The 13,167-nt window shown below is 36.6% G+C and overlaps 1 protein-coding gene across 1 annotated transcript in view; it reads left to right on the top strand.

Moving 5' to 3' along the window:
- The window catches only part of dip2ca (disco-interacting protein 2 homolog Ca), a 145,093-nt gene that overhangs the window by 67,369 nt on the left and 64,557 nt on the right, over positions 1 to 13,167 (top strand). Inside the window, exons 2-3 of the mRNA XM_073830585.1 lie at positions 4,820 to 4,891; positions 10,989 to 11,096. Coding sequence (XP_073686686.1) covers positions 4,820 to 4,891; positions 10,989 to 11,096 — 180 coding nt within the window. The remainder of the gene's footprint in view (positions 1 to 4,819; positions 4,892 to 10,988; positions 11,097 to 13,167) is intronic.

Here is a 13,167-nt window from a genome sequence, read left to right on the forward strand (position 1 = left end):
ATGTGGCTACTTCCAGTAATTTGCATTGATGCCTGTGCAGAATCAGATGTTTTGATTGCTGTGCTTTTTAACTCGATTAGATAAACATTATTTAGACCCGCAGCGTTCGCCCTGACTCTCCTGTCGATCTGCAGAGAGGTTTTCCAGTGTTGATCTTGGCCGCTTCATGTCGTTTTTGACTATGTGAGACGATTGTTGTCTTTGGAGGTGTGTGATGTTACTCTCAGCTTTTTCAGAGGAGTCCAATGTCATATAAATACGTCAGCAGAAACATAGAAGTACATACCCTTTCTGAAGATCAAATTGCTCATGGAGAACAACTAAAAGTTCCTCTAACATATCACTAATGTATTGTTGCGCAAATAAAGCGAGGTAAGTTACACTACCAGTCAAAAGTTTTGGAACAGTAAGGTGTCTCTTCTGCTAACCAAGCCTGCATTTATTTGATCCGAAGTTTTGAAGTATTTTTACCATTCCTTCAGAAATCATTCTAATAAATGACATTTTAAAATATATTCAAATAGAAAGACGTTATTTTAAACAGTAAAAATATTTCAAAACTTTGGATCAAATAAATCCAGGGTTGGTGAGCAGAAGAGAATTACTGTTCAAAATCTTTTGACTGGTAGTGTATGTTCTTCATGTAAGTGGTTTGTTCAAATAATCAAAAGCTATAATAATAGTGATTACTATAGAAAACGCCACTAATTAGTAAAATATTATCTTCCATACAAATCTTGATTCTGTTTGCACATCTGTTCCCATTTTTTTCAGAAATTATGAGATGGAAGTGTACGCAACAAGTCTGACAGCTGCTCTTTGTTCCATAGACATGTTTTCGGTTGGCAGCTGCCAAGTACGTGAGAAGTGTAGCCAACGTCACACCCCCAGCGAATTAAACAGCGGCGTGTCGCACACCTGGAGGATAACTGTCCAGTAGCCGCCTGTCATTCCCGCCGCCCTCGTTTTCACTCTCTTCACGGCGGAGTCGTCTGCGCTCGTGTTTTTTCTTGCTTTTAATGGTTACAGACTTAGGCAGAGGTGTCAAAATTTATGAGGGACTCGTCCCTCAGGGAAGGACAAGGAGAGAATAAGACGGTAAGAGAGTGTGCGACTGTGCGTGTGTGTGTGTGTGTGTGTGTGTGTGTGTGTGTGTGTGTGTGTGTGTGCGAAGCAAAGAATAAGTAAGCGAGATAAGGACAGGCAACGCTATGAATCTCCTGAGCAGAAACCTCCACATAAGGCAGTTTGATTGGCGGCAAGTGGGTGTGAGGAAATGAATCATCCAGTCTCTGTTTAAAAAAAAACCTTTTCCTTTTCGTCTTCTGCTTTGCTTTCATCCCAAAGCCCCCTTCATCTTCCTCCTCATCAAGCCTTTAGCCTCCCAGCCATTTTTATTGGCCCGTTAAAGAGGTCATTAGGGAAAAACGGCCTTCATTGTCACTTTTTCCTGCTCTAAACTGTAGATGTTCACTCGATCACAGCAGTGTGGCACATATACAGTGCTCGGGAACATAATTATATTGGCATCAAGGGTGAAGAGGACGAGATTAGCTTTGTTACAAAACATATTGAGCTGCCTACCTAGACCGTATTTTAAGGCACTATCTTCAGAAGGCCGCCCTAGAAGGTAGGCAGTACAGTGTCGACTTTGAAGACACCACGTTTTCGCCTTCTTATTATTCAAAGATGAGACTGAATGTGTCTTTCATTGCAGTCTCAGAATGAAAATTAGTACATTTGAAGTCCCCATGAAATCACAATTTAATTGTTATGTTAATAAGGTTATCTAAGCTAGTTTGTTTCAGAACAGTGACAAAATTCACATTTACAAGTCAAGATATACGCATTTAAAACTTACAGTCTCTAACTTCCACCAGTATGGATCAGTGATTTTGATGACTTCACCTTGCACTTCAGCTTCTTATCAAACTTTCTGTCCAATTAAATGCTCTCTAGAATCCAAAGGATCCCGCCGTCCCCTACACCATAAATAGATGCTATAGCTGCGACTGAAATTGGGTCTTTTGTTCATTGAATTAGTATTTTCTGTGGGGTAAATGGCACGTAATGCACTATATAGGGGATAGGGAACGATTCAGGCAGTATTAATATGCTTTCCATTGAGGCAAAAGAAGCCTGGTTTCGAGCTGTTTCACACGAACCGCCACAGTGCACACACAGTCTGCTCTGGTCCGAAGACCTGTAGCACAGAGTAGATCATATGCGTGAATTTGCGCAGACCACAAAATGTGTCGGACCTGTTTGAATTCTACACAGAATGTTATATTTACAGCGATATGGATGAGATTGTGAATGTCATACGCTGTCAAACGCAGCTTTACTGAGCTCAACGGCTCTGGCCCAAGCTGTGATATAAACGAAATGCTATTGGCTATTTAAAAAAGGAGGCGGGACTGCTTGATATGTCCTGCCCCCTATTCCTGTTTCAGTTGAAATTTTGTAAACACATAGAATAACGCTGCATGTTTCAAAGCACTTCAGTGGACCTTTAAAATGTACTGAATAACTGAATAATTCACAATATTACTTTTACTGTATTTTGGATCAAAAAATTGCACCCTTGGTGAGCGTAATAGACTTCTTAAAACACAAACTTTTGAACAGTAGTGTATATTTAATTCAGTAGCAGAAAGTAGCTTAGCTCAGCTGCTAAGTATCTTAGCATTGAATCATTTGTGTGTTCTGTCATAAATAAGGAGAGCTATTTGTGTGCTGTTTGTCTTTAAAAGTCTGAAATAAGTTTTCATTTACTGTTCAAATGGTAAACCGCTTTAAATTATGCAAATGATATGAATTTATTAAAAAATGGCATACCAGTTTAAATAGCTAAGCAACGTACACAGCAAGGAGATCCCTGTTAACTGCATACACTTTCGACTAATGGTTGGAAAACTTTTAGAACTATTAATAAAACACATTTAATTCTTTAACTGAGCAAATAAACCAACTGTGAATGGCCATTAACAAAAGCCAGAGACGCTGAAGACAAGGCAAAGAGGAAAAGTTAAAGAGTGTTTGCACTTACATTTGGTCAGGTTGCCGGATGCGAGGCCATACTGGCGATACACGGATGTAAACAACAGCATGGATTGCATTGTTAATGTACTACTGAATGTATTTTTCTGCTAATTTATGCTGTCTAAACCACTGAAAAAACTTTGGAAGCTGCTAAATCATAGAGAGAAGGACTTGGTAAGCAGGAAGGGTGCAATATTTTGACAAACTAAAGTTAATAGGTGGTAAAGATATGTATGGGCAGTATTAATGAAGATATTAGGCTAATATTTCACCTACCTGACCGGAAATAATAAAAACAAACAGTTGTCAAGATTCTTGCGCTGAAAATCCTGGTTCAGTTTGGCCAACCACAAACACCTTTTGTTCCTCCAACAGTTTTTTGCACTCTTCTTCTTGATTTGCTATAACTTTTGGCAGTCTATTGTACTCCAAATGTTTTTCCCGGTCTGACCGATTAGTACAGCCCAAAACATGACAATAATTGACCATTTTCAGCAGCAAGTAAAATATTCAAGTTTCGTTTGGTTCAGTGCCGACAATATGGCCGATTGATGATGTGTCGTGAAAACACTCGTAAAGAGCAAGCTTACTGTTCACAATGTGTGAAATATTAGAAGAAAATTCGAAATACTTCAGATAACGAAGATGGTATTTTCTTGTAATTTTATCTCAGTATAATGCATAAATATGTAGTAATCAAAAACATTGCGCTGCTTTGTTTACAGCAGAAACCAAAGAAATGCTGTTTCACTACTGTTCCATAAGCGCCACCTGCTGTCAGAGAGTGAATTTGCATCTCATTCAGTCCGTTTTATGTACCATAATATCACAAAGCTAATGTCAGACTATTTTGTCTTGCTGTAAATTTTGAATTACACAATCTAATTTACATCAGAATCTGTTCATGCTATCCACCTTTTTCCTCAATAAAAGAAACCGAAGTAATCCTTTAGGAGAGACTTCTGATTCATTAGCTGCTATAGGGAAATAACGAGAAGAATAGCAACGTGCATTAAACGCTAAAACAGTTTGCACTACAAACCAGTGTGCGCATAATTAAGATAACACATTAAAATAATATGGTAGGCCACACCAATTTGCAATATCAAGCAGCAAAACAAGCTGTTTTGTACAGTTAAAAAAAAGCTGGACACTGATAAGACCGGAAGCCACACCCATAAAATTTACAAATGACTCCGCCCAGTCTGTTTGGACTGTGATAAAAATGCAGTGGTTATGCAACTGTTTCATGCATTATGATTAATATAAAGGCACAGTCAGGGAAAAAACTTAAACTGTCAAAAACCTAAAAAAAATAGCGTAATACACATTTTTGGTCAAATCGCCCAACACTACTTCAAAGGCAGCTGCCAATGTAGGCAGTAGACACCAAGGCGGCTCGCTAGGTTTTTTAACAGAACTATTGATTCATCGTGGCTCTCGCATTTAGTTATTCTGTCACTTGTCGAGTCTCCGCCGCTCTCTCGTTATGCACCAGATCTTTTCTTAATTTCCACGCAAATGTGACGGCCCAGTCGCCTAATGCTTTGTGACAAGTCACAAAACCTTGTTACATTAATCATTGCAGGATGTGCTCTCTGTCACCCACACCGCCTGGATGGTTTCCTCAAAGATCTGCCCGAAAACACCTTTTTTGAAAAAGCATGAAACGTTTTCCAACCTAAAAATGGCTATCATTGCGAAGCAATTGTGATTTATTTGTTTTTATGTTTATAAAGGCTATTTGCACATTTTTGACAGTCGCTTTCTCTTGCAGGCGACATCACTCAGAAAGGATATGAGAAGAAGAGGTCAAAACTGCTCGGGGCATATCTGCCACATCCTCCAGGTAAGCGGCCCAAACTCTCACCTCACATTTAGAGGGTCACAGAGAGTGTTTGTACCCACAGATTTGCATTTGCACAGGTTTAAACAGCTGACAGAACCTGCTTTTCTCTACAGCAGATGGGTTTGCCTTCTCTTCTCTCATTTAAAGAGATCCTAAAAACCTGCGATGGGAATCGGTTTCCTGTGGGCTAATATTCTAGGCATTAAGATCTCAACAGATGGATTTCACAGTCGCTCTCTCGTACTTAAACCAGCAATGATTTTTGTAGGGCATCCTAGGCTGCATTACTATGCGGATGGTAAGGTTGCGCACCTATATATCTACCTTAATGCAGGCATGTAGGATTTAATTGCCCATTTTATTATTTGACCAAATACCTGATTAGAAACATCTGAAAGTGGACCAGATGGTTAAAAATTTTATTTTATATCCACCTTTTTGAGACTTTTGAGACTTCCGGTTCATTAGGGAAATAACAAGAACAACAACAACGTGCAGTAAATGTTAAAACTCTTTGCACTACAAACCAGTGTGTTCATAATTAAGATAATACATTAAAATAAGTAGTGAGATGTGCCTATTTGTAATATCAAGCTGCAAAACAAGCTGTTTTGTACAGCTAAAAATAGCTGGATGCGGATGAGACTGGAAGCCAGACCCAAAAAATCAACAAATGGCTGTGCCCACTCTTACGGGAAGAAAATGGTGCATACATCATTCAATATTTGCTAGATAAAGGCTAACAATTCAGAATTGGTTGACAGTCTAAATGCAGCCCCAAAGTCTGAACCTCCAATGGCTCTATTTAGACTTTTTTTCTCTCCGGTGAAAATCTTATTTGGAAGCAAGGCCATCCATAACCCGGTCCGGCTCCAGACTTAATCAGTCTATTTGCCCGCTTTTTCTTCAGTGCTGCTTTAAAATGAGCTGATAAGTGACTGTAGGCACCAGAATTAAGAGGCTCCTTTAAGCTCTTCTCAAGAGCTTCATAAAAGGTGCTTAGAACTTTTTCTCTCATTTCATTGAACTGAAACAACCCCTTCTTATGAATATTAGTGGAAAAAAAAATCAAACGTTTAGTTTTTTTTAATAAATGATACCTCAGTTGATCACCCTGGTCACTCATTTAAGAGCATTTGAAGTAAATACTTTGCATTTAGACTATCGATAAAATGCAGAGAGTCACTGCTGATCAAACGTCTTCAGCTTTAAATGGCATTAGTCTTTAAAAGCAAGCCAGCATCATTAAAATTAAGAGCTGGGTAGAGTAATTTATGGTGTTGAAGAAGACGATGAGGTGATTTCTTCTCTATTACAGTTACTCAGACAAAAGTCAAAAGTTTACATACACCTTGCAGAATCTGCAAAATGTTCATTATTTTATCAGAATAAGAGGGATCAGACAAAATGCATGTTATTTTTTATTTAGTACTGACCTGAATAAGATATTTCACATAAAAGACGACATTTACATAGTCCAAGAGAAAATAATAGTTGAATTTATAAAAAGTTTACATACAGCTGATTCTTTATACTGTGTTGTTACCTGAACGATCCACAGCTTTTCACAGTATTTTTTTTTTTTTTGTGATAGTTGTTCATGACTTCCTTGTTCGTCCTGAACAGTTAAACTGCCTGCTGTTCTTCAGAAAAATCCTTCAGGTCCCACAAATTCTTTGGGTTTTGAAACCTTTCCAGCAATGACTGTATAATTTTGAGATCCATCTTTTCACACTGAGGACAACTAAGGGACTCATATGCAACTATTACAGAAGGTCCCAACGCTCACTGATGCTTTAGAAGGAAACACCGGGTGGTGAAAACTTTTTGAATTGGAAAATCAGGGTAAATTTAACTTATTTTGTCTTCTGGGAAATATGTAAGTATCTTCTGTAGCTTCTGAAGGGCAGTACTAAATGAAAAAAAAAATATATATATATTTTGGCAGAATAAGAAAAATGTACTCATCTTCATTCTGTTCAAAAGTTTTCACTCCTGGCTCTTCTGAAGCATCAGTGAGTGTTTGAACCTTTTGTAATAGTTGCATATGAGTCCTTCAGTTGACCTTTAGTGTGAAAAGATGGATCTCAAAATCTTAGTCATCGTTGGAAAGAGTTCAAATTCACAAACATGCTGAAAACTGATGTCACATTGACTATTTTAACAATGTTCTTACTGCCTTTCTAGACCTTGAACATTGCAGTTGCTGTCTGTGCAGGGTCAGAAAGCAGGGTCAAAAATATCTTAATTTGTGTTCCTTGATGAACAAAGCTCTTACAGGTTTGGAATGTCATGTGGGTGAGTAATTAATGACAAAATTTTCATTTTGGGGTGAACTGTCCCTTTAAGATATTATATTTTTAGCTGTTTCACCCAACCCTACCAATAAAGCCAGCGCTGCTTTGACAGTTTAGTAAAAATTTATGTAACTTTTGAAGGTCTCTGATTTGTGCTGTCTGGCTGCATTGTTGATTAGCACGGCTTCTGTTGCCATAGCAACAGGCAGCCCGCATGTTCCCAGTCTGGCTCCCGGTGAAAAAAAAAATGACATCATGCTCGGGCACAAAGCATGTATCGTAGACTGTGGCGTGAAGAGCGGCATGCGCCAGACTCAACGCGACGCCTCCATTCCTGTGGGAACTGCCGTTATTTAACAGTCCTGTAAAGGCATGAACTTGCGTTTAACGATCAGACTTTCATGCAGTGGAGCAAGGGAACGTGACACAGTGACACCTCCCTTAATGCCTGTCTGATTGTGTGTGTGTGTGTGTGTGTGTGTATCCTAGTTTTAAAGAGCATCAGGTTACCAGCACAGAGGAGATTGTCTCCGTCGCTGCCCTCGATTGAATGACAGCCGTACTTAGATGTTAACCCAATCAGTATTGATCGGTGACTGTTAACCCTCGGCTTTTTAGTAGGAGGAAGACAGTGTGTTCATTGTAGTTGAGTCAGAAAAGCACCATCACATCCTCCGCTGCATGAGCTGGTGCATGATTCTGACTTAACCTGCTGTCTCACCTTCTGCCTTATTGAATGAATAAATCCACCAGCTGATGTCTTAGGCTATGTCAGCACGGGGCTTAAATTGATTTCTCCGGCCTGCACGCAGAGCTCTTGGCTGGAACGCCGAGCGCAACCTGGGCCGTCTCACGTGTCCTAAAATCTGCCAGGAGGAGCAGAGTGGTGCTAAGCTCTCCGCTCAGAATCCAAGACAACAAAGAACAACAGAACAGAACAGTGCAGAGCTGGCTCATCACAAGAGCCATTGATATGAGTCATAGCCGACCAATCGCTGCTGTGTGTGCCTGGAATTAAATATTTGAGCTTTTCTCAATTAGGGCTGCACTGGCATAGACATATTGGCAGATATGCATAATCTATATATGGCCCACATGGAATCTGCAGCTACAAAGCTCGCAGAAGTCTCTGCAGATTTTCACAGAATTTGAAAATGTTATTCATAAAATCTAAAAATTCTTTGCTCTGGGATAGTTCACTCAAAAATGAAAATTCTGTCATTAATTACTTATCCTTAATGCCGTTTCAACCCTGTAAGACTGTTTTCAACCATTCATATTTGTAACACAAATTAAGATGTTATAATGGACTCTGAGAGCTTTCTGACCCTGCATAGACGGCAACACATCTGACACGTTCAAGGCCCAGAAAGATAGTAAGGACTTTTTATGGTATTGTTATAAAAATAGTCAGTGTGACATCAGTAATTTATTAAGCTACAAGAATACTTTTTGTTTGCGTAGAAGACAATAGTAATGACTTTATTCATCTGTTTATTTTCTTCTGTGTCAGTCAGTTTTTTGCCTTTTTGCATTGTTTGTGGTTTGTTTTTATTGCTTTTTAAGTGTATGTTTTCTGGATTGCTTTTGTTTCGGTGGTGTTTTTATTTTATTTTTTTTTAAATTGCTTTCATTTTAGGTAGTGTTTTGTTAATTGTTTTTTATTGCTTTTGTTTAGTTTAGTTTTTTTTTTTTGATTGCTTTCATTTTAGGTAGTGTTTTAAGTTTTTTGATTGCTTTCGTTTTGTTTAGTTTTTTTGGATTGCTTTTGTTTAGTTTTTCAAGTATTTGTTTTGTTTTGTTTGTCTTTTACTTTTTTGTGTTGCTTATGTTTAGTTTTTTTATTTATGTTTACCTATTTTTAGTGTGTGTTTTCTGGATTGCTTTTGGTTTGGTAGTGTTTTTTATTGCTTTTGTTTTGTTTAGGTAGTGTTTTGCTTAGTTTTTGTTTAATTTGGCAAGTGTTTGATTAGTTTTGTTTGCCTTTTCTTCAGGTTTTTTTTTGTGTTTTCTGGATTGCCTTTGTTTTGGTAGTGTTTTGTTATTTTTTGAATTGCTTTTGTTTTGTTTGGCTAGTGTTTGTTTTGTTTGTCTTTTTCTTTAGCTTTTTGCTTTTCTTTTGCATTGCTTGTGTTTTGTTTTTTTGGATCGCTTTTTTAGTGTATGTTTTTCTGGATTGCTTTTGTTTTGGTAGTGTTGTTTTGTTTGGAATTGTACACATTTTTCAAACTAAATTTATCATAAAACATTAGAATGTAGAAACATTAAATAACTATTTACCATGTTTATATATTAGCTTACAAAAAATGGTTTCAATTTGAAAAAAAAGTCTCTTTCCAATAATTAATAAAACTCCTATTATTGGTCAATACAAATCAAGTCAATTACTGTTATATCAAAAAACAAAAACATTTAGGTTTGAAGGGGTGAGAAATCTGAAAAAAAAAAAAACAGGATGAAAATATTGGCCAGATTTACTAATACCTTGCGCCAGCGCAAAACATCTTTTAGCGTTTACTACAGATGCCGCAATGAAGAATTAGCGCTGAAAAGGTGTGTATACTGTTAATTTTGCATTTTTGCATTTTACTTTCGATGTACACACAGTCAGTTATGTTTTCAGAGCAGGACAAAACATCTGATACATTGAAATAAATCTGTGCATTCGTTTGAATGTAGCCGGTTAAAGCAGCGACTGTCTGTGATCTCATCAGTAATAATCAAACGAAAAAGAAAAAACAATAACTATTTTCTGTAAACTTGCCGACACTTAAAGAACGCTTATTTTAAATAAGTAAATGTTTAAAAAAAAGTAGCCTGGTTATATAATAAAAAAAAATAAAGTAAATTTTGCACACAATAAATTTTATATAAAATGTATATTAAAATGGTGCCATGTGCATTGAAAACTGAGAATGTGACGCATGGTTATATTTAGTTGATATTGAAAATCGTAATTAAATTGAATCTTAATTTTAAGATGGCAAATATAAACAAAAAGCATAGAACCTGCAATTTTACATATTGTTAAAATGTAAAGATGACATTACAATGAGCCCATTTGTAACTAAGATTAATGAAAGCCGTAGAATAGAAGTGTTGTTCCTTGTTAGAGTGTTAATTTCAACATTTACTGATATTTTGTTAACATTAATGAACTATGAAATAACTTTAATGATCAATATATAATAAATAATATTTTTATTCATTTACAAAGTATGGTTCAGTATTAAAAAAAAAATAGTACATCACTATTTTAAATGCTGTTCAGTATTCATTTTCAAAAACTATCGGTTAATTAATCGGTATCGGCCAGTGTGGTCCAACCTAGCTATCGGTATCGGTAAACACCAATATCGGTCGACCTCTACTCAAAGCAGGTGGTAATTTGTGCTGCACTTTGTAGATTGCGCTGTTCATTATGGAAATGATCTGGCTACGTCTGTGTTCTTCAATGTGCGCATTGTCAGTAAATCAATGCAAGAATTTTTTGAATTCCCCCCTCCCATAGGCGCTTTTATGGAATTGCACTCTAATGCTAATTTGCCTTGTTTAGTAAATCTGGCCCTATTTTGGAAAGAAAAGCTACTTTGAACATAGAATGAGACAAGAAAGTAGGTTGCCAGTGAGAAATTGAAAGAAGGAAACAGCAATTAAAATGATAGGTATCAGGGTATCTCTTAGCCCGTCTGTGAGAGAGAGTGTTACAGGAAGAGATCAATAAAGTGGATATGTAATAAATTAGTCCCTGGCTGAGACATGTAATTGTCCCTCTCTTTGCTCTGTTTGTGTCCTTTTAGGGCTAGAGGCGTCCATGGCACATGAGCGCCGGCCACCCATGGCGCCCTCCGCTTCACGATACCACCGCAGACGCTCCTCCGGCACCCGTGATGAACGTTACCGATCAGGTGAGTCCAACAGGACCGCAGCGGGGAGTTTATTCCAGCAGTGCAAGGAGTGATCTATTATGATTTCTACACCGGAATGATGGGAAATATAGCTGGCCAGATTTCCTGTAGCACAAAAATAGTTCAGCAGCAAATAAGAGAAAGTAAATAAGAGAAAAAGAACAAATCAAGGGGATTCATTCTGTAAAATGCATCTCCACTGTGAGCTTTCTGGGCTCAAAATATCAGTTTTGATATAACATATGGTATTTATACCATATTATTGCAAAACTGAATGTTTTATGAATCTTTCACAATTGTTGGCACAAAAATAGGTCAAAATAAAACTTTAGTGGACCTCAAGGGTAAGAAAAAAATATCATTTTTCTTTCTGTAGCAATAAAAAAACACCCTCTGTTTTAAATAATAATGATATAAATACATGACATTTTAACATACTCATATATACAAAATTATGTAGTGAATGTAATGTATGTGTATGTGTGTGTGTATATGTATAACAACATATAACATAAAATGTCATGTATTTAAACATTTGAAACAAAGTGTGGTTTTGTGTGTCAGATTATGGATTGTTTATCCCTGGATATGTCACTGGCCTCCTCCCTCTGGGCAAATATACAAATATTGATATATGATATGTGTGCGAGAGAGATTTATCTGCTATGAGCTGTACATATTAAAATTGTATCTGTCTCCCTGTGTGTCCTTTAAACAGCCACTCATCCACAATGAGATGAAAGATTAAAAAACAGGGTTCAGTAGTCATGAGACACAGCGTTTATTGAGCTTTTCGTTACGGAATGAGGTTTTATGATTTATGGTAGATTTGAGAAAAGTTTCCCAACAATAAATTCACTTTTTTTGGAGTATTGCTGAACAGCACATACCAGGCCTTAAACCACTGTCTAACTTTAATGACAGCATGGAATCAAAGTAGACCAAATTTACAGTAATATTTATGTGCATAATAAATGTCCCTGCTCATATTGTGGGCATTCTCAGCCTCTGAAGACACTTTCAGTTTCTCCTGGTGATGGCATCAAGGCCACACAGTTGAGGAAAAATTTGTATTAACTAGGACTGGGTGGTAAAACGATAATTAATATAGTGATAATTATTTATAATTAAAAATATTTATCATGGCCAATTTAATCCATGCTGAATAAAAGCATTAATTTCTTTCAGAAAAAAAGACTTTTGTAGTGTATTGTAGAATATTGCTTTATATTTCCAGCTTTCCCATTAAGCTCTATATTCTGGTTATGTCCTTATTCTGAAAAAGACATTTACACAGCCATCGTGGTTTGCATTTTAATCAGCATATATTATGAATAAACCAAGACATGCACTTTCTTTTTCAATTCCTTTTACTGCATTTGGAAAGTAATTAAGTCAGAAAATGACCAAATTTATATTAAATTACTCTTGGGTGTAACCCTGTAAGCACTATATTCTGGTTATGTCCTTATTCTGAAAAATATATTTCCATAGCTATTGTGGTTTACATTTAATCAGCACAATTTAATAATAAACCAAGACATGTACTTTTTCAGTTCTCTTTATTTGGTAAGTAATTATATCAGAATGTGAGCAAATTCGTATCAATTTAGTCTTGGGTGTTTCCCCGTAGGCTCTATATTCTGGTTATGCCTTTATTCTGAAAAAGACATTTCTACAGCTATTGTGGTCTACATTTAATCAGCATGTATTATGAATAAACCAAGACTCTTTTTCAGTTCCCTTTAACTGCATTTGGAGAGTAATTATATCAGAATATGAGCAAATTCGTATTGAATTAGTCTTGGACGTTTTCCTGTAAACTATATTCTGGTTATGTCCTTATTTTGAAAAAGACATTTACGCAGCTATTGTGGTTTATGTGTAATCAGCAAATATTATGAATAAACCAAGACATAATCTTTTTTTTTTTCAGTCTTCTTCAACTGCATTTGGCAACTAATTAGAATATGAGCAAATTAATATCGAATTATTCTTGGGCGTTTCCCTGTAAACTCTATATTCTAGTTATGCATTTGGAAAGTAATTAAATCAGAATATGAGCAAATTT

This window comes from Garra rufa, chromosome 24, assembly GCF_049309525.1.
Source record: "Garra rufa chromosome 24, GarRuf1.0, whole genome shotgun sequence".
Taxonomy (NCBI): domain Eukaryota; kingdom Metazoa; phylum Chordata; class Actinopteri; order Cypriniformes; family Cyprinidae; genus Garra; species Garra rufa.